Source organism: Tachypleus tridentatus, chromosome 7, assembly GCF_004210375.1.
Source record: "Tachypleus tridentatus isolate NWPU-2018 chromosome 7, ASM421037v1, whole genome shotgun sequence".
In the NCBI taxonomy this organism is placed as follows: Eukaryota; Metazoa; Arthropoda; class Merostomata; order Xiphosura; family Limulidae; genus Tachypleus; species Tachypleus tridentatus.
Genome location: NC_134831.1, coordinates 96,528,789 through 96,553,716, shown reverse-complemented (window position 1 = coordinate 96,553,716; position 24,928 = coordinate 96,528,789). Strand labels below are relative to the sequence as shown.

At 27.3% G+C, this 24,928-nt stretch overlaps 1 protein-coding gene across 3 annotated transcripts in view; it reads right to left on the bottom strand.

Moving 5' to 3' along the window:
• The window catches only part of LOC143256253 (mitogen-activated protein kinase 1-like), a 38,873-nt gene that overhangs the window by 5,733 nt on the left and 8,212 nt on the right, over nt 1–24,928 (bottom strand). For all 3 annotated transcript variants that reach the window (XM_076513214.1, XM_076513215.1, XM_076513216.1), the window contains exons 3-8: nt 16,437–16,492; nt 8,715–8,904; nt 6,219–6,351; nt 5,857–5,928; nt 4,560–4,639; nt 3,005–3,083 (exon numbers count right to left, since the gene is read on the bottom strand). In XM_076513214.1, the coding sequence (XP_076369329.1) occupies nt 3,005–3,083; nt 4,560–4,639; nt 5,857–5,928; nt 6,219–6,351; nt 8,715–8,904; nt 16,437–16,492 (610 nt within the window). The remainder of the gene's footprint in view (nt 1–3,004; nt 3,084–4,559; nt 4,640–5,856; nt 5,929–6,218; nt 6,352–8,714; nt 8,905–16,436; nt 16,493–24,928) is intronic.

Below are 24,928 nucleotides of genomic sequence, written 5' to 3'. Positions count from 1 at the left end.
TGCATCAATTCTACCAATTCCATTTACCATCTTAATCACCTCACTGAGATTCTCCCTAACTCTTTTATTTCAAGAGAAAACAAGAGGTTTCAACCTCTCCTCATATGACAACCTTTTCATCCCAGGCACCATTCTAGTAATCCTCCTTTGAACCCTTTCCAACAGTTCAATATCTTTTCTAAGGCAAGGAGCCTAAGACTGGTTGGTTGGTTGATTTAGTGTTTTATGGCACAAAGCAGCTAGGTTATCTGCGCCAAACGTCCGTTAAAAAGGTAAAAACAAATTAAATGTAGTAAAATACAAAAAAGGAAATGAAGGTAAAACAAAACAGCATTGAAAATCAGAAAAAGCATAAAACCAATGTTGGCCTAAGACTGAATACAATATTCGTAATGTAGTATAACCTGTAATGAGCTGTACAATAAAATTATAACCTTTTTAAACCTGTATTCAGTATTTCAGTAGATAAAACTTCAAATCCTATTTGCTTTACTACCAGCAACAGCACAGAACTTGGACGGCTTAAGAGAATGATAAACTATTTAACCAATATCCCTTTCCTTCATAACTGTGAAGGTTATAATAACCATCCAAATTATGATAACCCACACACATTATCTTGTATTCTTTATAATTAAAACCCATCTACCAATTACTTGTCCAATTCATTAACTGATCTAAATCATATTGTAAATCAGCATCCTCTTCACAGCCACCAACACCCAAGACCTCAATATCTTATGAAACTTTATTGACTGTTCCTTCATCTATGTCATTGATGTTAATCAAAAATAGTAAAAAGTCCTAAGACTGAGTCCCAAGATACACCATTTTCAACATTAATCTAGTTTGACTGAACACCATTTGTAACAACCCTCTGCTTTCTTTCATCCAGCCACTCTTCTAATCCAATTTGCCATGTTTTTTTTCGGTTTTTTTACAAGCCTTTTATGTGGGACTTTGTCAAATGCTTTCTGAAAAGAGAGTTACATTAACTAACTTCCAATCCTCTGGCACTTGCCAATTATTCAAATACTGACAAAAAATAGTAGCAAGTGGATCACATATCCAATCTTTAATTCTTTCAAAACTCTTATAGAAATATCTTTCCCAGTCTTATACTTTTTAAACTTCCAATTGTTTCTTAAAAAAAGAGTTTGTGCATAGAAAAAGAACAACAATGGTTTTATGATTTCATTTTGAAATAAATCTTTTGAAGGTACAAGCGAGATTCAAACTTGCAATCTCCTGTTTGCTAGACAAATTCATCAACCAACTAAGCCAAGAATATGACACCTTCATGGGCTCATATACTTTACCTGTTCTTGATGACGAGAGAAAACCCACTTGAAGTGAAAAATATACATGTAAAAATGGCTGCTATTGGTAAATATATAGCATGGACATTCTCCAAATATGTAACATCAGGCAGCTCATTCATTCAAGACTCTTTTAATTTTAAGTCTAATCTTAATCAACTTAATCATAAAGCCTTAATGGCCAGTTTCGATGTTATATCCCTCTTTACAGAAGTCCTAACCGGTGAAGGCTGCAAGATAGTCTTAGAACTCTATATCCGAGACCCTAACCCATCAATAGACATTCGCAGCAACCAATTAGCAACCCTCATAGAACTCACCATGATGAAGACAAACTTCATGTTCAACAACCACAACTATATACAAACAAATGGCCTAAGCATGGGCAACCCAGTATCACCAGTTCTACAAGTAATTAACACAGCATTACATCCAACACTATACTGGTTCTGATATGTAGATGACACGATTGTGGGATTCACATCTACAGAACACACACTTAATTTTTTTCAATCACATTAACTCTATACATCCCAACATTAACTTCACATGCAAACAGGAAGAAAGCAATCACATATCATTTCTTAACCTCAAAATTGCAAGAACTGATACACAATTTGAAACTAAAATCCACTGAAAAATCACCCATACTGGACTATACATTCCTTGGAACTCAGCACATGAAACAAAACAAAAACTCAACATACTAAGAAGCCAAATAAACACAGCCATAAAACAATGCTCACCAGATAAAATTAACAATGAATTATACAAAATAAAACAATACTTCATCAACATCAGTAAGTTTCCTCCACAAACCATAGAAAACATCATACGCACACACCGAGACAGAAAGCAAAATCAACCAACAAAGTAAATATATCTCATGAAACAATATACTGCTGCATACCATATATTCCCAACATCAGCAAAAAATTAACCAACATTTGGCAAAAACTAGTGACAAAATATGACATTCCAGTTAATACCAAATTTATTCAAAAACTAGGCACAAAACTAAGGTCTATACTATGTAAAAACTACACGGACAAACACCACACCAACATTATTTATAAAATACAATGTGATAACTGCCACGACTTCTATATTGGAGAAACAAGTAGAAAAATGGAAACCAGATTCAAAGAACACAAAAATTAGGAACTGTAAATTACTCTCTTTGTCTTTGCAGGATAACGAAAATTGTAACAAGAATCCACAACAACTCAAACAGCTTGTAACAATATGTATCCTTATTGTTATTGTCCGTCTAACTAATAATCCCACCACACAAATTGTAAATCACTCAGCAAACATACAGCTCCTGAAGTCATGACAAATTACATAATACACGAGATGCTTGCAAGTGTACATCAAAATAAATAATGTTTTTTGTCATGTCACCTAACTAATTTAACCTAATAAGTTTAACTACATTTATAACAATAAATAAGGAATACACACAAAATCTTATCTGGGTCTTCTTATTTTTTGCTGTTAAGTGTCGATGAAACTGAAGCCTACTTTTTGTACTAATGATACAACTATACTAAATAATTTATCATTTAATTAAGTATTGCACTTAAGAACACAGCGTAATAACATGCAAAAACAAAGAATGTTACATAACTATTACAATTTTTCTGGCTTTTTAACTCATGTGATAAGACGTAAAGCCAACTAACCTTGCTGATTAGCATCAGGGTAGAGACGATTCCAAGGAACCTTTGGTTTACCTGGTAATGACAGAAGATAGCTTCTAGCCTGTAATACATTAGTATTAGATGAAAATAAAACTTCATATAAAAACAAAAAGCATCCTTCATTCATCATATGTAAACAAAGACGCTAGGCTGAAAACATTGAATAACAATCAGAATACTTTGTTCAAAATGCTGAACAAGTTAAAAGGTCAAGAAGAAAGAGACAGAAAACCAATAAAACAGATGTATTTTCAAACCTACTTATTCCTTACAAATTGTTTTTAAGGTTTAATGGCCATATCTCTGCACAAAAGTCATCTAGCATAGCTAATAACTTTATTTGTTTCTGCTGTCTGTGAGACTATATTGGGTCCACTCAAACAAGATTAACTCGTGTGAAAGAACATAAAGGTTTGAGATCCACGTCTAAATCAAGTGTGCTTGAACATACCCTAGATCAGTGTGACAAAATCATACATTCAAGTTATCTTAAGAACTTAGTAAAGCCTCTATACAAAAGGAAGTTTGCTTATACAGAACTCAAGACCTGTAATTATAATCAAGTCAGTTATGTTTGCTGATTATGTTGGGTTCTATAACATTTAATTGGTGATTTCCCAAATAAAAGTAACTTGCTTTGAACAGGAATTAATGACAATGTCTTTAAAATTCTTAAACCTAGATATAAAGATATTATTACTTCTTTCAAACCTGAGTAGTTACTTTGATTTCCTGAAAAGAACTACGGTGAATAAAACAGACAGTATTATTATTTGATTCTAACAGTTGTACCTCGCACTGTTTCTGCCTTAAAGTATCAAATTTAAAACCAACAAGAGTAAACCAAACCTCTTGGTTTATCAGTAATTCTCAACTAATGGATTTCTGGTATTTTGAAGTTTTCATTCATTTATGTTTTAAACAAGTTTTTGTTGTTACCTTCACCTCTTGAGATTGCATTCAAGAAACAAATAACCAAACTAAAAAATAATCTTATAACAATATTTGAACTGTATTGCAGAAAGTAATCCATTGCAACAGCAAGATACGTAAAAGTAGGTTAGAAATATTCCTGTTTACTCTGTATCGTCTTGAGATTAACTGAACAGTAAACGTTACAGACTTATTGTACTTTTATTAAAACTGTTAAACTAGTAATATGACTGGTATGTTTGATATTTCTGCTGAGTTGATAAATCATTAAATGTTTCCCATTTTGTATAAATTGTGATACCACTCTCATTCTACGTGTGATATGTATATCTTTAATCATTAAGACTTATTCTGTAGTGTTCAACTGGCCTGAAGGCAGTCTTAAGATGTTGTCAAATTGATTTTAGTGTGATTTACATTTGTTTTGTGTGTTTCAGTCATATGAAGTTACAATAATGCTGTAAATCTGATAACACTGCCAGCTGAAAAACTAGTCCCATATTAATTTGATTTTACAAAAACGTTTTTAGGATGACATCTATTTCAGTTTGTCTTGCTGTAAAGGTCAGTAAGGAATTGATTCAGGAGAAAATAACTCAGTTACCTTTTCATTAATGATGCAGTTAAGATCCTCTTGAGATGGAGATCCAAGAATACCAAGAATGTGGTTCAGCTGATCCAGATCTGTAAACAATATAACCTATGTAGAGAGTCATCAAGTAAACAATGTAACCTATATAGAAAGTCATCAAGTAAACAATGTAACCTATATAGAGAGTCATCAAGTAAACAATGTAACCTATATAGAGAGTCATCAAGTAAACAATGTAACCTACATAGAAAGTCATCAAGTAAACAATGTAACCTATATAGAGAGTCATCAAGTAAACAATGTAACCTATATAGAGAGTCATCAAGTAAACAATGTAACCTATATAGAGAGTCATCAAGTAAACAATGTAACCTACATAGAGAGTCATCAAGTAAACAATGTAACCTACATAGAGAGTCATCAAGTAAACAATGTAACCTACATAGAGAGTCATCAAGTAAACAATGTAACCTACATAGAGAGTCATCAAGTAAACAATGTAACCTACATAGAGAGTCATCAAGTAAACAATGTAACCTACATAGAAAGTCATCAAGTAAACAATGTAACCTATATAGAGAGTCATCAAATAAACAATGTAACCTATATAGAGAGTCATCAAGTAAACAATGTAACCTATATAGAGAGTCATCAAGTAAACAATGTAACCTACATAGAGAGTCATCAAGTAAACAATGTAACCTACATAGAAAGTCATCAAGTAAACAATGTAACCTATATAGAGAGTCATCAAATAAACAATGTAACCTATATAGAGAGTCATCAAGTAAACAATGTAACCTATATAGAGAGTCATCAAGTAAACAATGTAACCTACATAGAGAGTCATCAAGTAAACAATGTAACCTACATAGAGAGTCATCAAGTAAACAATGTAACCTACATAGAGTCATCAAGTAAATAATGTAACCTACATAAAGAGTCATCAAGTAAACAATGTAAACTACATAGAGAGTCATCAAGTAAACAATGTAACCTACATAGAAAGTCATCAAGTAAACAATGTAACCTATATAGAGAGTCATCAAGTAAACAATGTAACCTACATAGAGAGTCATCAAGTAAACAATGTAACCTACATAGAGAGTCATCAAGTAAACAATGTAACCTATATAGAGAGTCATCAAGTAAACAATGTAACCTACATAGAGAGTCATCAAGTAAACAATGTAACCTACATAGAGAGTCATCAAGTAAACAACACTATGGAACACTTTCAGGAAACAAAACTTCTAAAACACACCTTTCTTGAGTTAACATAAAATTCATTATTTATAACAATACTTACAATGTTTTCCTGGAAAGATGGGTCGATTAGACAACATCTCTGCCAAAATACAACCAACTGACCAAATATCAACTTTACTAATACTAAGGAATGACACGTTCTTTTCATAAAAGCATGTTGTGTTTTAAAGACCCATATGTTTATAAAGTTGACATACATTACCTATTTTCTGTAAGGAATATTTATTCAAAAATGTATACAAGATACAGCACTGTTTGATACAGAAATTGTACAAGATATGAAAAACGGTTAATTCATAACAACGTTCAAAGTTGTACAGAACGTTTACAGTTTCACATACACAAAAGATCAAAAACAACTTCTAATGCTTGACCTTGAGGTACATCGGTTAGAAAGGATACTAGACTTGGTATAGCCTTTACTATTCAGCATAATCTCTGGGGCACGATACCACCTGGTGGCTACATACTCTGTTAGAAAACCTGTATGGTCGTGGTCAGGATCAGCCACTCGAGCAAGACCAAAATCACAAATCTGGGAAAAAAAAAATTAACAACATTATTCTCTGAAATAGGTTTTCTATCTATCAAAAAATTTGTTACTGATTTAAAACAGAGATGAATTCTTAATTTAATTGCAAGTTTTTGTTTTCAAACCAAAACTTGAATTCAGCAAAAATAAATAATATTGAAACACAGTAACAAAACTGTCATGTTAAAGTATAGTGACTGAAACACAGTAATAAAACTGTCAAGTTAAAGTATAGTGATTGAAACACAGTAATAAAACTGTCAAGTTAAAGTATAGTGATTGAAACACAGTAATAAAACTGTCAAGTTAAAATATAGTGATTGAAACACAGTAACAAAACTGTCAAGTTAAAGAACAGTGATTGAAACACAGTAACAAAACTGTCAAGTTAAAATATAGTGATTGAAACACAGTAATAAAACTGTCAAGTTAAAGTATAGTGATTGAAACACAGTAATAAAACTGTCAAGTTAAAATATAGTGATTGAAACACAGTAACAAAACTGTCAAGTTAAAGTATAGCAATTGAAACACAGTAACAAAACTGTCAAGTTAAAGTATAGCAATTGAAACACAGTAACAAAACTGTCAAGTTAAAGTATAGTGATTGAAACACAGTAATAAAACTGTCAAGTTAAAGTATAGTGATTGAAACACAGTAATAAAACTGTCAAGTTAAAGTATGGTGATATTGTACACAAAAGTGCAGAACTATATTTATTTTTCTATAGAAACATACACCCTTGTGCAAATTAATTGAAACAAATGGTCATTTTACGATATTTTCAGCATGGGGGCCGGTGTAGGCTCGCTGGACCCGCTGATTTCCTTTAATAGTCATTTTTTCACACAGACGGCACCATTAGCTGTGTTTTGCAGTACAGTCGATCTATTACTGAGATATATGACAAAATTTTGAGGAATATTATGTTGTTCGAAATTGCATTAGAAGGGCAAGGAGACCAGTCAAAAAACAACTTACCAACTCAATGAAGAAAAAACGGTATCAATGGGGTCTGAAATACAAGAAGAACTGGGTGCAAGAACAATGGGGGAAGGTGTTATTCAGTGATGAGACTCATTTCTTCGTACAGGGTCAAAGAAGTCTGCATGTTCGCAGATCTCCAGGTGAGAAACTTTGAGAATCTCACATCAATCAGTTCATAAAACATTTCTTGGAGAAGATGTTTTGGGGCTTTTTCAGCTACTATAGCGTCGGAGGCTTACATATCGTAGAAGGTATGACGCGAGGACCACAGTACATCAAAGTTTTGCAGAGAAGAGTTGTTCCAGAATTGAAAAAGAGATTTCCAGATGGATCTGGCATTTTTCAGCAAGATCTGGCTCCGTGCCACACATCAAAACTTGTGAGGAATTTTATGAGTACAACACGAATAAAGGTGCTGGACTGGCCTAGAAACTCTCCAGACTTAAATCCTATTGAAAATCTTTGGGCAATTTGTAAAGAAAGACTTCGGGGAAAAGACTACTATGAAAGATAAGCTAATTGAGACCATAATAGAGGTGTGGTACTGCAATCCAAAAATTAGTAAAGATTGCAGTCAACTCGTGGACTCGATACCAAAGCGGATTAATGATCTTCTGAAAAATAAAGGCAGTCATATCATGTATTAATTTGTGAGTAATTATTGGATTCTCAGAAATGAAACGCAAAAAATTGAAAAAATTGTAATTTTCCGTCTTGTTTCAATTAATTTGCATAAGGGTGTATATATATACATACACATGCATGTTTCAAATATAATAATTTACAATTAGACTTACAAAGGAATTGGATATCATATTCAATGATTCACATGATGATATACATATAACATATGAAGCATATACATACAGATACTTTGCTTATAAAAGTCTTTCATAAAAAGTGGTACATTAAGCATCATAAAGTAGTCTACTTTACGAGGCAAAACAAAACATGACAAATTTGTACTGTTTAGAGGCCACAAATGGACCTGCCATCCTCACATGCACAATAAAAATTAAAAATATGAGACTCAGGAATTATCAAAACATCTGAACATGTATTAACCATAAGGATACCACTTGGTGGCCACATAATTTACAAAGTAAAACTCACACTAACAGCTTGAAGTAAAAAAGTAAAATCTATACTGAGTCCAATGGCAAAAAACGTCTTAATACAAACCTGTATATGATTATAAATAATAAAAAACGTCCTTTATACTTAACTTCAAAAGGAAACAATGTTATGTAGAATAAGGAAAAACATTAACCGATACATTTACTAAACAAATATATTTATTTCACTTAACTTACTGTTGCACATTCCATCAATTATATAAATATTAGCCATAATTTATTCATTTGAGATGGTGACTTACCTTTAAATCACAGGAGGTGTTCAGCAGTAGGTTACTAGGCTTGAGGTCTCTATGTAAAACATTTGCTGAATGGATATACTTCAAACCTCGAAGGATTTGATAAAGAAAATAGCAGATGTGGTCATTACTAAGTTTTTGAGTTCTCAGTAATTTGTATAAGTCTGTTTCCATCAAACATTGGACAATATAACTGCTCACAGGTCAAGGAACAACCCTTTTTTGTCAACCTCACACAACTATAATTAAGATACACAGTTAATAAGTAGTCCCTTGTTTACTTTTCTAAGCATCACACATTACAGCTAATAAAACTAACATTAAGAAAATAGTTGCAAGTTAAAATATTTACATTGCTGTACAATAACAGACAATTATTATGGCTGTATCTGATGGTTCATTTGCTAGCTAGAGATTGAATGATTGTTCTAAATGTTCAGAGGTTCTTCAAGCACCACTTAAGAAGTGCCAGGTGTTTTCTTCTTTCCTTACCACTTTATACAATGTTTGAATAGCAATCATGATTCAATTTCACTCACAGGAAAAACCTTGAACTTTTAATTTGTATAATGACCATTACTTAAATAATAAGTTATATTAAAAACACACATACAACTTGAATGTTATATATGTAGCAACTTCTTCTGTGTATTGGAGCAGACAATTACAGTGAGTATAGGGAAGGAAGGGTAAACTTTCAGCAAAAATGCTTCAGTAAAATGTACTGGGTGTAAGAGAAGTGTTTACAGCAGAATAAGTAAGAAACAAATATATATACCTAAACTAATATTTTATTAAGTTTATTAGGTACATTTATAATAAGTAGACTGACTGTCAGCCTGTTTGGAAAGGTGACTGTTAAATAAATTTTCCTTAAATCAACTGCAGTTATTTTAAAAAGTAGGACCTCAAGCACTGAACATAGCTATGCGAGTATCACAATTAACATCAACTAAGTATATATAAGAAATGTGCATTTCTTTATATTTAAAATATAAATACTTGATTACTGTCCTACATACATGTTTTTAACCCCTATACAGCAGAAATGTTGTAAGTAACAACATCAGTTGATGACTTATACAGCAGAAATGTTGTAAGTAACAACATCAGTTGATGACTTATACAGCAGAAATGTTGTAAGTAACAACATCACTTGATGACCCTTATACAGCAGAAATGTTGTAAGTAACAACATCACTTGATGACCCTTATACAGCAGAAATGTTGTAAGTAACAACATCACTTGATGACCCTTATACAGCAGAAATGTTGTAAGTAACAACATCACTTGATGACCCTTATACAGCAGAAATGTTGTAATTAACAACATCACTTGATGACCCTTATACAGCAGAAATGTTGTAAGTAACAACATCACTTGATGACCCTTATACAGCAGAAATGTTGTAAGTAACAACATCACTTGATGACTTATACAACAGAAATGTTGTAGGTAACAGTATTAGTTGATGATGGCCACCATTTAAGGTTAAACTAAATGTTAATAGTTTACTTTATTTATTACCTACACTGAATGAAATTTAAATCGACAGTTACTACAACATCATCAGTGATATATTATTTTTCAATCTTTGTTTAGTAACGTATTCTGAACCTAGATAGTCGAAATCTACCCTTTGTTACAGTCGTAATCATTAAATTTCTTTTGTAAGTTGTTCCATGTAAAAAGTTATAAAAAGACATGTTGTTCTGAACTACAAGGACTTGTTTGTCATTCTTTCATTGACATAAACACTAATTAAGTCAGGTTTGTTGTTTTTCCTGAAACATGAGAAGACATTAGGAGACCAATGAACAATATCAAAGTACAAGAAAAGAATTTGAGTGACAAGAGAAAACATTTCAGTGAAACACGATTCAAAAGAGCCAATGTAGTTAATAAGATAAGAATTTTCTTGTTCTCAAATAATTCTGAGTTGTTGGCTAAGTTGTACAAGTTTTATAAATAAGTGAGAACTTGATTACATTAAAATATAACACCTGAAAGAAGTTATGTATTTTTCAGTTAGATTGTGGTACTCACTAAACACAACTCATCTCTAGTTAATCATTGTTTTCATTTTTAATTAATCACCAGATTCAATTTCTGTTTTTCAGTAACAGAAGAGTAGAACAAACTAAAAAGGTTAGAGTTTCTGTGGTCCAAGATGTTCAGGTTAAAACAGATTTAACAATGTCTGTGTAGACAAAAGCTCCCTACCATCTACAGAACTTAATTCACCTGTGCCCCATTCCTCTGCAAGTTGACTCACCCAGGGTCATTTGGTTGAGTTCAAACAAAGTAACTTTAAATTAAAAAAAAAAGGAAAAATATACTGGAACTAAATGTAGATTTAAAAGTAATGGAAAAGTGATAAATACACCAAAATACAATATTCAGGAATTATATTTAATTGAACCCTAACAAGGGATTTTCATATTACAATGAAAAAGGGTGTTATATTATTAAAAGTAAAATAAATTCTTGTAAGAAAACATTTATGAAGATTGTATTGTTTGTTAATTTTGCTATTACAGAGTTCTTTTCAGAATTAATTTCAGTATTTGGCCAGATAATATATTCTCCAAAACAAGAGGTAAAATTAATGTTTCGTGAAAAACTAGCTGAACTGGAGTGATTAATTAAACAATACAATAAAAGATTAATTAAATACAATAACAGATTAATTAAACAATACAATAACAGATTAATTAAACAATACAATAACAGATTAATTAAACAATACAATAACAGATTAATTAAATACAATAACAGATTAATTAAACAATACAATAACAGATTATTTAAACAATACAATAACATATTAATTAAACAATACAATAACAGATTAATTAAATACAATAACAGATTAATTAAACAATACAATAACAGATTAATTAAACATTACAATAACAGCAACTTTTGCATCAGGCAAGTTCCGATTTCAATAATTACAACATTTTGATCCAAAGGTTCACGTGATCCTCAGGTAATAGTTAAGTTCGATAGTGTGGTTCAAAACATTGTAATTATCAAAATCAGGTCTTACCTGTTGTAAAACTTGCTTTTATTCTATTTTTGGAATTAATTAAAAGATAAGATGATTGTATAACTGTTACTTGAGAGGATGTACAAGACTGTTAGTTATAAAAACATGTTACTACATTTAGATGCAGTTAAAGAAATAAAGCTGTAAATATTTATGTATAATAATAGTAATAATCTACTTCAAGAGCATATTTCTATTTTATTTTTAACAACCAATTCAACAATTATAACATACATTCTGCTAAGTGACATGATATACCGTACACAACACTGGGTTCATGTTTAACAGTGTGTGAAGCACAAATATTTGGACACAAATACCAGAAATTAAAATAAATTGAAATATTAATACATTTAGAAATGATAAAACATTTCCTTAATCAAATATTAAATTTTGAGATATACAAAACAGTTTGTGTTTTCAGTAATTGAAACATTAATTTTAGTTGGCTTTTTGTACTGTTTTTGAACACATTTTAACTTGCTTGTGTTAACGTTAGTTATCCTTATTTATTTTGGGTAGGACCACACTTGTCTTCTTAATCATACAATTGTATTTATGATCTATTAATGAATAAATCTTTTTGAAATAAAAAACACTGAGCTATTTATCTTTTCATATTATCCACTCTATAGGGAGAAAAAATTATATACCTCTCATAAATAAACCTTTCAAAGTCAATGAGGCAAATTAATGACATGTATTTTGATGGCACTGTTTGAAGCCTAATCAATACTCACTCAGATCTCTACAGAACTGCCAGCTATTACCTTAGACTAGTACTGAAACATTTCTTGAGTGGGTGGTTCTCTCCAAGATACATTTTTAGGTAAGAGAAACATTAACTTCAATATGCTATTCACTTCTCCACAGAGCTGAAGGCAAGGCTCTCACATTAATAACATCCCAGACCTGCACAAAAGAGGAAAAAGCAAGCCAATTCAGCTGGCATTGGTCTGGTTCTTAGCTTCGGGGTGAGTGACCTGAACTACACTTACACGTAAATACCCCAGATCTACTTCTGATTGAAGGATACATGCATCTACTTGGTTTCATACTAGTAGGATTACACTTATCTGAAATAATATTATACATATCTCTCTCTCCCTAGCAGTTCAAGAGTGGAGAAGTAAACAGGAAGGAGAAACATGGTAAGGAATAATGTTAGACAGTGCTTGGACCAAACAGGGATTGCACATCTGTGTAAGGTCCCAACACTAACAGATTATCCAACAAGTTACTACAATCAGAGACAGCAAGCACTTTCTGCTTCTGTTTCATTTTAATAAAAATGTTTAGATTAAAAATGTATGATAATCTGAAAGTGCAAAAAGTACATTATTTCACAAGAAAATCAAAGCGCCATCTAGCTATGCATACAGAATGACTCCAAGCTAGTGCTTGGAGTCTTATCTCTTGTTTGTGTTCACCACAATCTCTCCAAAGTGAGAATAAAGTTTATATTGATTAAAAAAAGAGAAACTTGGTGAAATTCTAGTAATAATAATAATAATAATACACAAAAAGTTATGATGCAATAATAATAATAATAATACACAATAAGTTATGATGCAATAATAATAATAATACACAAGAAATTACAATGTAATAATAATAATAATACACAAGAAGTTACAATGTAATAATAATAATAATAATACACAAGAAGTTATGATGTAATAATAATAATAATACACAAGAAGTTATGATGTAATAATAATAATAATAATACACAAGAAGTTCTGATGAAATAATAACACACAAAAAGTTATGATGAAATAATAACACACAAGAAATTATGATGAAATAATAATAATAAACAAGAAGTTATGATGTAATAATAATAATAATACACAAGAAGTTATGACGTAATAATAATAATACACAAGAAGTTATGACGTAATAATAATAATAATAAACAAGAAGTTATGATGTAATAATAATAATACACAAGAAGTTATGACGTAATAATAATAATAATACACAAGAAGTTATAAATAATAATAATACACAAGAAGTTATGATGTAATAATAATAATAATACACAAGTTATGATGTAATAATAATAATACACAAGAAGTTATGATGTAATAATAATAATAATACACAAGAAGTTATGATGTATAATAATAATACACAAGAAGTTATGATGTAAAAATAATAATACACAAGAAGGAAGTTATGATGTAATAATAATAATACACAAGAAGTTATGATGTAATAATAATAATACACAAGAAGTTATGATGTAATAATAATAATAATAATACACAAGAAGTTATGGTGTAATAATAATAACACACAAGAAGCTATGATGTAATAATAATACACAAGAAGTTATGGTGTAATAATAATAATACACAATAAGCTATGATGTAATAATAATAATAATAATAATAATACAGAAGAAGTTATGATGTAATAATAATAATACACAAGAAGTTATGATGTAATAATAATAATACACAAGAAGTTATGATGTAATAATAATAATACACAAGAAGTTATGATGTAATAATAATAATAACACACAAGAAGTTATGATGTAATAATATAATAATACACAAGAAGTTATGATGTAATAATAATAATAATACACAAGAAGTTATGACGTAATAATAATAACAATAATACACAAGAAGTTATGATGTAATAATAATAATAATACACAAGAAGTTATGATGTAATAATAATAATAAACAAGAAGTTATGATGTAATAATAATAACACACAAGAAGTTATGATGTAATAATCATAACACACAAGAAGTTATGATGTAATAATAATAATAATAATACACAAGAAGTTATGATGTAATAATAATAATACACAAGAAGTTATGATGTAATAATAATAATACACAAGAAGTTACGACGTAATAATAATAATAATACACAAGAAGTTATGATGTAATAATGATAATAATAATACACAAGTTATGACGTAATAATAATAATAATAATACATAAGAAGTTATGATGTAATAGTAATAATACACAAGAAGTTATGATGTAATAATAATAATACACAAGAAGTTATGATGTAATAATAATAATACACAAGAAGTTATGATGTAATAACAGTAATAGTACACAAGAAGTTATAAATACTAATAATACACAAGAAGTTATGGTGTAATAATAATAATACTCAAGAAGCTATGATGTAATAATAATAATACACAAAAAGTTATGATGTAATAATAATAATAATACACAAGAAGTTATGATGTAATAATAATAATAATACACAAGAAGTTACAATGTAATAATAATAATACACAAGAAGTTATGATGTAATAATAATAATACACAAGAAGTTAGGATGAAATAATAACACACAAGAAGTTATGATGTAATAATAATAATAATACACAAGAAGTTATGATGTAATAATAATAATAATACACAAGAAGTTATGATGTAATAATAATAATACACAAGAAGTTATGATGTAATAATAATAACACACAAGATGTTATGATGTAATAATAATAATACAGAAGTTATGATGTAATAATAATAACACACAAGAAGTTAGGATGTAATAATAATAACACAAGAAGTTATGATGTAATAATAATAATAATACACAAGAAGTTATGATGTAATAATAATAATACACAAGAAGTTATGATGTAATAATAATGATACACAAGAAGTTATGACGTAATAATAATAATAATACACAAGAAGTTATGATGTAATAATAATAATACACAAGAAGTTATGATGTAATAATAATAACACACAAGATGTTATGATGTAATAATAATAATACACAAGTTATGATGTAATAATAATAACACACAAGAAGTTAGGATGATAATAATAACACACAAGAATTTATGATGTAATAATAATAACACACAAGAAGTTAGGATGTAATAATAATAACACACAAGAATTTATGATGTAATAATAATAACACACAAGAAGTTATGATGTAATAATGATAACACACAAGAAGTTATGATGTAATAATAATAATACACATAAAGTTATGATGTAATAATAATAACACACAAGAAGTTATGATGTAATAATAACACACAAGAAGTTATGATGTAATAATGATAACACACAAGAAGTTATGATGTAATAATAATAACACAAGAAGTTATGATGTAATAATGATAACACACAAGAAGTTATGATGTAATAATAATAATACACATAAAGTTATGATGTAATAATAATAACACACAAGAAGTTATGATGTAATAATAACACACAAGAAGTTATGATGTAATAATGATAACACACAAGAAGTTATGATGTAATAATAATAACACAAGAAGTTATGATGTAATAATAATAATAATACACTAATGTATAATCTTAATGTAACTACTAAAATAAGATACTTTTACTGTGATACATTAATAATACTATATTAATCTTAATGTAACTACTAAACTAAGATACTTTTACAGTGATACATTAATAATACTGTATTAATCTTAATGTAACTAATAAACTAAGATACTTTTACAGTGATACATTAATAATACTGTATTAATCTTAATGTAACTAATAAACTAAGATACTTTTACAGTGATACATTAATAATACTGTATTAATCTTAATGTAACCACTAAGCTAAGATACTTTTACAGTAATACATTAATAATACTGTACTAATCTTCATCAAAACAAAATGAAAAAGATACACATCCTTCATCTGGTCTATGGTTTCAGGACATAGTATATCTCTGATGTCAATAATCTTGAAAAAGAGAAAAACAAATGTATAAAAGAATATGTTTTAATAATCCAAACAAAGATACCAGATCATACTTGAATCACTATGAATACTGAACAATTCAGATATTTAAATTTCCTTGAAATGGAACTTAAAAGGTAATTCTCAATACTCCATTCTTTCCAAGCTATGATGGTATTTGTTTTAGGAAACATGAAAAGAAAGGGTGTTTGGGTATTATCTGACATCATTACTTTAAATGTTTTTTTTTAATGTTTCTACTATTTTATTTCTGTGAAACTAAAGAACTGTATTTTATCTTTGTGTAGCTGCTTCATTGTTATTGCGTAGCATAAACAAACTTTAATTTTTATGTAGGGTAGAACTTAACCAAAATCTTTGTGCCTAATTTCTGATGGACATTTTGTGACTTACACATAATTCTATCCTTACTGACGTTCTACACATAAATACATATGCACTGATTTATTCCTTTCTAAGAGCACCTTCGATTTGTAACCTAATGTACTGTGTGAACAACAAGTGACCATTCTGCCCTTTGAAAATGTACATATTTAAACCCATCCATTATTTTTCAGGAAATCCTCAGTTCCCTCTTAAAACTCTTGTAAAGTGTTGGTCTCTGTTACTGCTGGTGGTAATTCATTCTCTGAGAGTCAATAACAGTAAACCTTCTTAACTGGAACCTAATCTAGCTCTTTCAAATCCTAAATTTGTGTCCTCTTGTCCAATTATTTTTGGAATTCAGTGTAAAAGAAAAAGATGCTTCTATCCTTTTGATTCCATGAATAATCTAGTAAACTTGAATAAGATAATTTCTCAAGAGATCATAACTTATCCTTAAACAATAATCTTTCTACCTCTGGAATCATCCTAATCATGTTCAATAAATTAATAACATTTCTCAGATAAGGAAACCAAAACTCTATATAGTATTCCATATGAAGCCTTACTAATCATTCATATAAATAAATTATTACTACTTTAACTCATAATCAAAGTCTATAAATACATCTTAAGATTCTGTTAGATTTAACTACAAGAAAAAAAAGACTATTTCAATAGCTTGAGTAGGTTAAAAACCACCATGTTAAAATCAGTATATTCTGTCACATTATTGGATTAACACATTTGGAAATAGTGTGTTTAGTTTTAGCCTCTACTGGTGAATAAGTGTTAGCTGAAAACCTATCATAGAGTGGGAGTTAAATATATTAATGTGAACTATTACAAGATGATAAAACTGTGATTTAGACAAGTACAGCAGTAGTTTTAACATTTCTAGAAACCTTCTAAGGCCAATTATGTCCAACTTTTTTTTAAATTTTAGTCTGATGATGAAAACTTGAAAATTACATAAGCATCTGCTTAATACATCTAATCCCAAAAGTTTTTTCCTAAGTATAATAACTTTAAGTGTAATAACTACGTATAATAATTTTAAGTGTAATGTGTGTTTGGTGTTTTTCTTATGGCAAAACAACAAAGGGCTATCTGCTCAGCCCACCGAGGGGAATCGAACCCATGATTTTGGGGTTGTAAATCCGGAGACATACCGCTGTACTAGCGGGAGGCATTAAGTGTAATAACTAAGTATAATAATTTTAAGTGTAACAACTAATTATAATAACTTTAAGTGTAATAACTAAGTATAATAATTTTAAGTGTAATAACTAATTATAATAACTTTAAGTGTAATAACTAATTATAATAACTTTAAGTGTAATAACTAAGAAAAATAACTAAGTATAATAACTAAGTGTAATAACTTTAAGTGTAATAACTAAGTATAATAACTAAGTGTAATAATTTTAAGTGTAATAACTAAGTATAATAACTTTAAGTGTAATAACTAATTATAATAACTTTAAGTGTAATAACTAATTATAATAACTTTAAGTGTAATAACTAAGAAAAATAACTAAGTATAATAACTAAGTGTAATAACTTTAAGTGTAATAACTAATTATAATAACTTTAAGTGTAATAACTAAGAAAAATAACTAAGTATAATAACTAAGTGTAATAACTAATTATAATAACTTTAAGTGTAAAAACTAAGTATAATAAATTTAAGTGTAATAACTTTAAGTGAAATAATTAAGTGTAATAACTAAGTATAATAACTTTAAGTATAATAACGAAGTGTAATAACTTTTAGTGTAATAACTAAGTGTGATAACTTTAAGTGTAATAACTAAGTATTATAATTTTAAGTGTAATAACTAAGTATAATAATTTTAAGTGTAATAACTAAGTATAATAATTTTAAGTGTGATAACTAAGTATAATAACTTAGTGTAATAACTTTAAGTATAATAACTAAGTGTAATAGCTTTAAGTATAATAACTAAGTATAATAATTTTAAGTAATAACTTTAAGTATAATAACTAAGTGTAATAACTTTTAGTGTAATAACTAAGTATAATACCTTTAAGTGTAATAACTTTAAGTGTAATTACTAAGTATAATAACTTTAAGTGTAATAACTAATTATAATAACTTTAAGTGTAATAACTAAGAAAAATAACTAAGTATAATAACTAAGTGTAATAACTTTAAGTGTAATAACTAATTATAATAACTTTAAGTGTAATAACTAAGAAAAATAACTAAGTATAATAACTAAGTGTAATAACTAATTATAATAACTTTAAGTGTAAAAACTAAGTATAATAAATTTAAGTGTAATAACTTTAAGTGAAATAATTAAGTGTAATAACTTTAAGTATAATAACTAAGTGTAATAACTAAGTATAATAACTTTAAGTGTAATAACTAATTATAATAACTTTATGTGTAATAACTAAGTATAATAATTTTAAGTGTAACAACTAATTATAATAACTTTTAGTGTAATAACTAAGTATAATACCTTTAAGTGTAATAACTTTAAGTGTAATTACTAAGTATAATAACTTTAAGTGTAATAACTAATTATAATAACTTTAAGTGTAATAACTAAGAAAAATAACTAAGTGTAATAACTTTAAGTGTAATAACTAATTATAATAACTTTAAGTGTAATAACTAAGAAAAATAACTAAGTATAATAACTAAGTGTAATAACTAATTATAATAACGTTAAGTGTAAAAACTAAGTATAATAACTAAGTGTAATAGCTTTAAGTATAATAACTAAGTGTAATAACTTTAAGTATAATAACTAAGTGTAATAACTTTAAGTGTAATAACTAAGTATAATAACTAAGTGTAATAATTTTAAGTGTAATAACTAAGTATAATAACTTTAAGTGTAATAACTAATTATAATAACTTTAAGTGTAATAACTAAGAAAAATAACTAAGTATAATAACTAAGTGTAATAACTAAGTGTAATAACTAATTATAATAACTTTAAGTGTAATAACTAAGAAAAATAACTAAGTATAATAACTAAGTGTAATAACTAATTATAATAACTTTAAGTGTAAAAACTAAGTATAATAAATTTAAGTGTAATAACTTTAAGTGAAATAATTAAGTGTAATAACTTTAAGTATAATAACTAAGTGTAATAACTAAGTATAATAACTTTAAGTGTAATAACTAATTATAATAACTTTATGTGTAATAACTAAGTATAATAATTTTAAGTGTAACAACTAATTATAATAACTTTAAGTGTGATAACTAAGTATAATAATTTTAAGTGTAATAATTAAGGGTAATAACTTTAAGTGTAATAACTAAGTATAATAACTTCAAGTGTAATAACGAAGTATAATAAATTTAAGTGTAATAACTTTACGTGAAATATTTAAGTGTAATAGCTTTAAGTGTAATAACTAAGTGTAATAATTTTAAGTGTAATAACTAAGTGTATGTTTGTTTCTTTGGGAATTTCGCACAAAGCTACTCGAGGGGTATCTGTGCTAGCAGTCCCTCATTTAGCAGTTAAGACTAGAGGGAACGTAACTAGTCATCACCTCCCACCGCCAACTCTTGGGCTACTCTTTTACCAACGAATAGTGGGATTGAACGTAAATTATAACGCCCCCACGGCTGGGAAGGCAAGCATGTTTGGCGCGACTTGGACGCGAACCCGCGACCCTCAGATTACGAAGCGCACGCCTTAACGCGCTAGGCCATGCCGGGCCCAACAAAGTGTAATAACTTTAAGTGTAATAACTAAGTATAATAACTTTAAGTATAATAACGAAGTGTAATAACTTTTAGTGTAATAACTAAGTGTGATAACTTTAAGTGTAATAACTAAGTATTATAATTTTAAGTGTAATAACTAAGTATAATAATTTTAAGTGTAATAACTAAGTATAATAATTTTAAGTGTGATAACTAAGTATAATAACTTAGTGTAATAACTTTAAGTATAATAACTAAGTGTAATAGCTTTAAGTATAATAACTAAGTGTAATAACTTTAAGTATAATAACTAAGTGTAATAACTTTTAGTGTAATAACTAAGTATAATACCTTTAAGTGTAATAACTTTAAGTGTAATTACTAAGTATAATAACTTTAAGTGTAATAACTAATTATAATAACTTTAAGTGTAATAACTAAGAAAAATAACTAAGTATAATAACTAAGTGTAATAACTTTAAGTGTAATAACTAATTATAATAACTTTAAGTGTAATAACTAAGAAAAATAACTAAGTATAATAACTAAGTGTAATAACTAATTATAATAACTTTAAGTGTAAAAACTAAGTATAATAAATTTAAGTGTAATAACTTTAAGTGAAATAATTAAGTGTAATAACTTTAAGTATAATAACTAAGTGTAATAACTAAGTATAATAACTTTAAGTGTAATAACTAATTATAATAACTTTATGTGTAATAACTAAGTATAATAATTTTAAGTGTAACAACTAATTATAATAACTTTTAGTGTAATAACTAAGTATAATACCTTTAAGTGTAATAACTTTAAGTGTAATTACTAAGTATAATAACTTTAAGTGTAATAACTAATTATAATAACTTTAAGTGTAATAACTAAGAAAAATAACTAAGTATAATAACTAAGTGTAATAACTTTAAGTGTAATAACTAATTATAATAACTTTAAGTGTAATAACTAAGAAAAATAACTAAGTATAATTACTAAGTGTAATAACTAATTATAATAACTTTAAGTGTAAAAACTAAGTATAATAACTAAGTGTAATAGCTTTAAGTATAATAACTAAGTGTAATAACTTTAAGTATAATAACTAAGTGTAATAACTTTAAGTGTAATAACTAAGTATAATAACTAAGTGTAATAATTTTAAGTGTAATAACTAAGTATAATAACTTTAAGTGTAATAACTAATTATAATAACTTTAAGTGTAATAACTAAGAAAAATAACTAAGTATAATAACTAAGTGTAATAACTTTAAGTGTAATAACTAATTATAATAACTTTAAGTGTAATAACTAAGAAAAATAACTAAGTATAATAACTAAGTGTAATAACTAATTATAATAACTTTAAGTGTAAAAACTAAGTATAATAAATTTAAGTGTAATAACTTTAAGTGAAATAATTAAGTGTAATAACTTTAAGTATAATAACTAAGTGTAATAACTAAGTATAATAACTTTAAGTGTAATAACTAATTATAATAACTTTATGTGTAATAACTAAGTATAATAATTTTAAGTGTAACAACTAATTATAATAACTTTAAGTGTGATAACTTTAAGTGTAATTACTAAGTATAATAACTTTAAGTGTAATTACTAAGTATAATAACTTTTAGTGTAATTAAGTATAGTAACTAAGTGTGATAACTAAGTATAGTAACTAAGTATGATAACTTTTAGTGCAATTAAGTATAGTAACTAAGTGTGATAACTAAGTATAGTAACTAAGTGTAATAACTAAGTATGATAACTTTAAGTGTAATAACTAATTATAATAACTTTAAGTGTAATAACTAAGTATAATAATTTTAAGTGTAATAACTAATTATAATAACTTTAAGTGTAATAACTAAGTATAATAACTTCAAGTGTAATAACGAAGTATAATAAATTTAAGTGTAATAACTTTACGTGAAATATTTAAGTGTAATAGCTTTAAGTGTAATAACTAAGTGTAATAATTTTAAGTGTAATAACTAAGTGTATGTTTGTTTCTTTGGGAATTTCGCACAAAGCTACTCGAGGGCTATCTGTGCTAGCAGTCCCTCATTTAGCAGTTAAGACTAGAGGGAACGTAGCTAGTCATCACCACCCACCGCCAAATCTTGAGCTACTCTTTACCCAACGAATAGTGGGATTGAACGTACATTATAACGCCCCCACGGCTAGGAAGGCGAGCATGTTTGGCGCGACTTGGACGCGAACCCGCGACCCTCAAATTACGAAGCGCACGCCTTAACGCGCAAGGCCATGCCGGGCCCAACAAAGTGTAATAACTAAGTATAATAACTTTAAGTGTAATATCTAAGTGTAATAACTTTAAGTGTAATAACTCAGTATAATAACTTTAAGTGTAATAACTAAGTATAATAACTTTAAGTGTAACAACTAAGTATAATAACTTTAAGTATAATAATGAAGTGTGATAACTTTAAGTGTAATAACTAAGTATAATAATTTTAAGTGTAATAACTTTTAGTGTGATAACTAAGTGTAATAACTTTAAGTGTAATAACTAAGTGTAATAACTAAGTGTAATAACTTTAAGTATAATAACTAAGTGTAATAACCTTAAGTATAATAACTAAGTGTAATAACTTTTAGTGTTATAACTGAGTATAATACCTTTAAGTGTAATAACTTTAAGTGTAATTACTAAGTATAATAACTTTAAGTGTAATTACTAAGTATAATAACTTTAAGTGTAATAACTAAGTGTAATAACTTTAAGTGTAATAACTAAGTATAATAACTTTAAGTGTAATAACTAAGTATAATAACTTGAAGTGTAATAACCAAGTATAATAACTTTAAGTGTAATTACTAAGTATAATAACTTTAAGTGTAATTACTAAGTATAATAACTTTAAGTGTAATAACTAAGTGTAATAACTAAGTATAATAACTCTAAGTGTAATAACTAAGTGTAATAACTACGTATAATAATTTTAAGTGTAATGTGTGTTTGGGTGTTTTTCTTATGGCAAAACAACAAAGGGCTATCTGCTCAGCCCACCGAGGGGAATCGAACCCCTGATTTTGGCGTTGTAAATCCGGAGACATACCGCTGTACTAGCGGGAGGCATTAAGTGTAATAACTAAGTATAATAATTTTAAGTGTAACAACTAATTATAATAACTTTAAGTGTAATAACTAAGTATAATAACTTTAAGTGTAATAACTAAGAAAAATAACTAAGTATAATAACTAAGTGTAATAATTTTAAGTGTAATAACTAAGTATAATAACTTTAAGTGTAATAACTAATTATAATAACTTTAAGTGTAATAACTAATTATAATAACTTTAAGTGTAATAACTAAGTATAATAATTTTAAGTGTAATAACTAATTATAATAACTTTAAGTGTAATAACTAAGAAAAATAACTAAGTATGATAACTAAGTGTAATAACTTTAAGTGTAATAACTAATTATAATAACTTTAAGTGTAATAACTAAGAAAAATAACTAAGTATAATAACTAAGTGTAATAACTTTAAGTGTAATAACTAATTATAATAACTTTAAGTGTAATAACTAAGAAAAATAACTAAGTATAATAACTAAGTGTAATAACTTTAAGTGTAATAACTAAGTATAATAACTTTAAGTGTAATAACTAATTATAATAATTTTAAGTGTAACAACTAATTATAATAACTTTATGTGTAATAACTAAGTATAATAATTTTAAGTGTAACAACTAATTATAATAACTTTAAGTGTGATAACTAAGTATAATAATTTGAAGTGTAATAATTAAGGGTAATAACTTTAAGTGTAATAACTAAGTATAATAACTTCAAGTGTAATAACGAAGTATAATAAATTTAAGTGTAATAACTAAGTATAATAACTTTAAGTGTAATAACTAAGTATAATAACTTTAAGTATAATAACGAAGTGTAATAACTTTTAGTGTAATAACTAAGTGTGATAACTTTAAGTGTAATAACTAAGTATAATAATTTTAAGTGTAATAACTTTTAGTGTGATAACTAAGTGTAATAACTTTAAGTGTAATAACTAAGTGTAATAACTTTAAGTATAATAACTAAGTGTAATAACCTTAAGTATAATAAATAAGTGTAATAACTTTTAGTGTAATAACTAAGTATAATACCTTTAAGTGTAATAACTTTAAGTGTAATTACTAAGTATAATAACTTTAAGTGTAATTACTAAGTATAATAACTTTAAGTGTAATAACTTTAAGTGTAATAACTAAGTATAATAACTTTAAGTGTAATAACTAAGTATAATAACTTGAAGTGTAATAACCAAGTATAATAACTTTAAGTGTAATAACTGAGTATAATAACTAAGTATAAT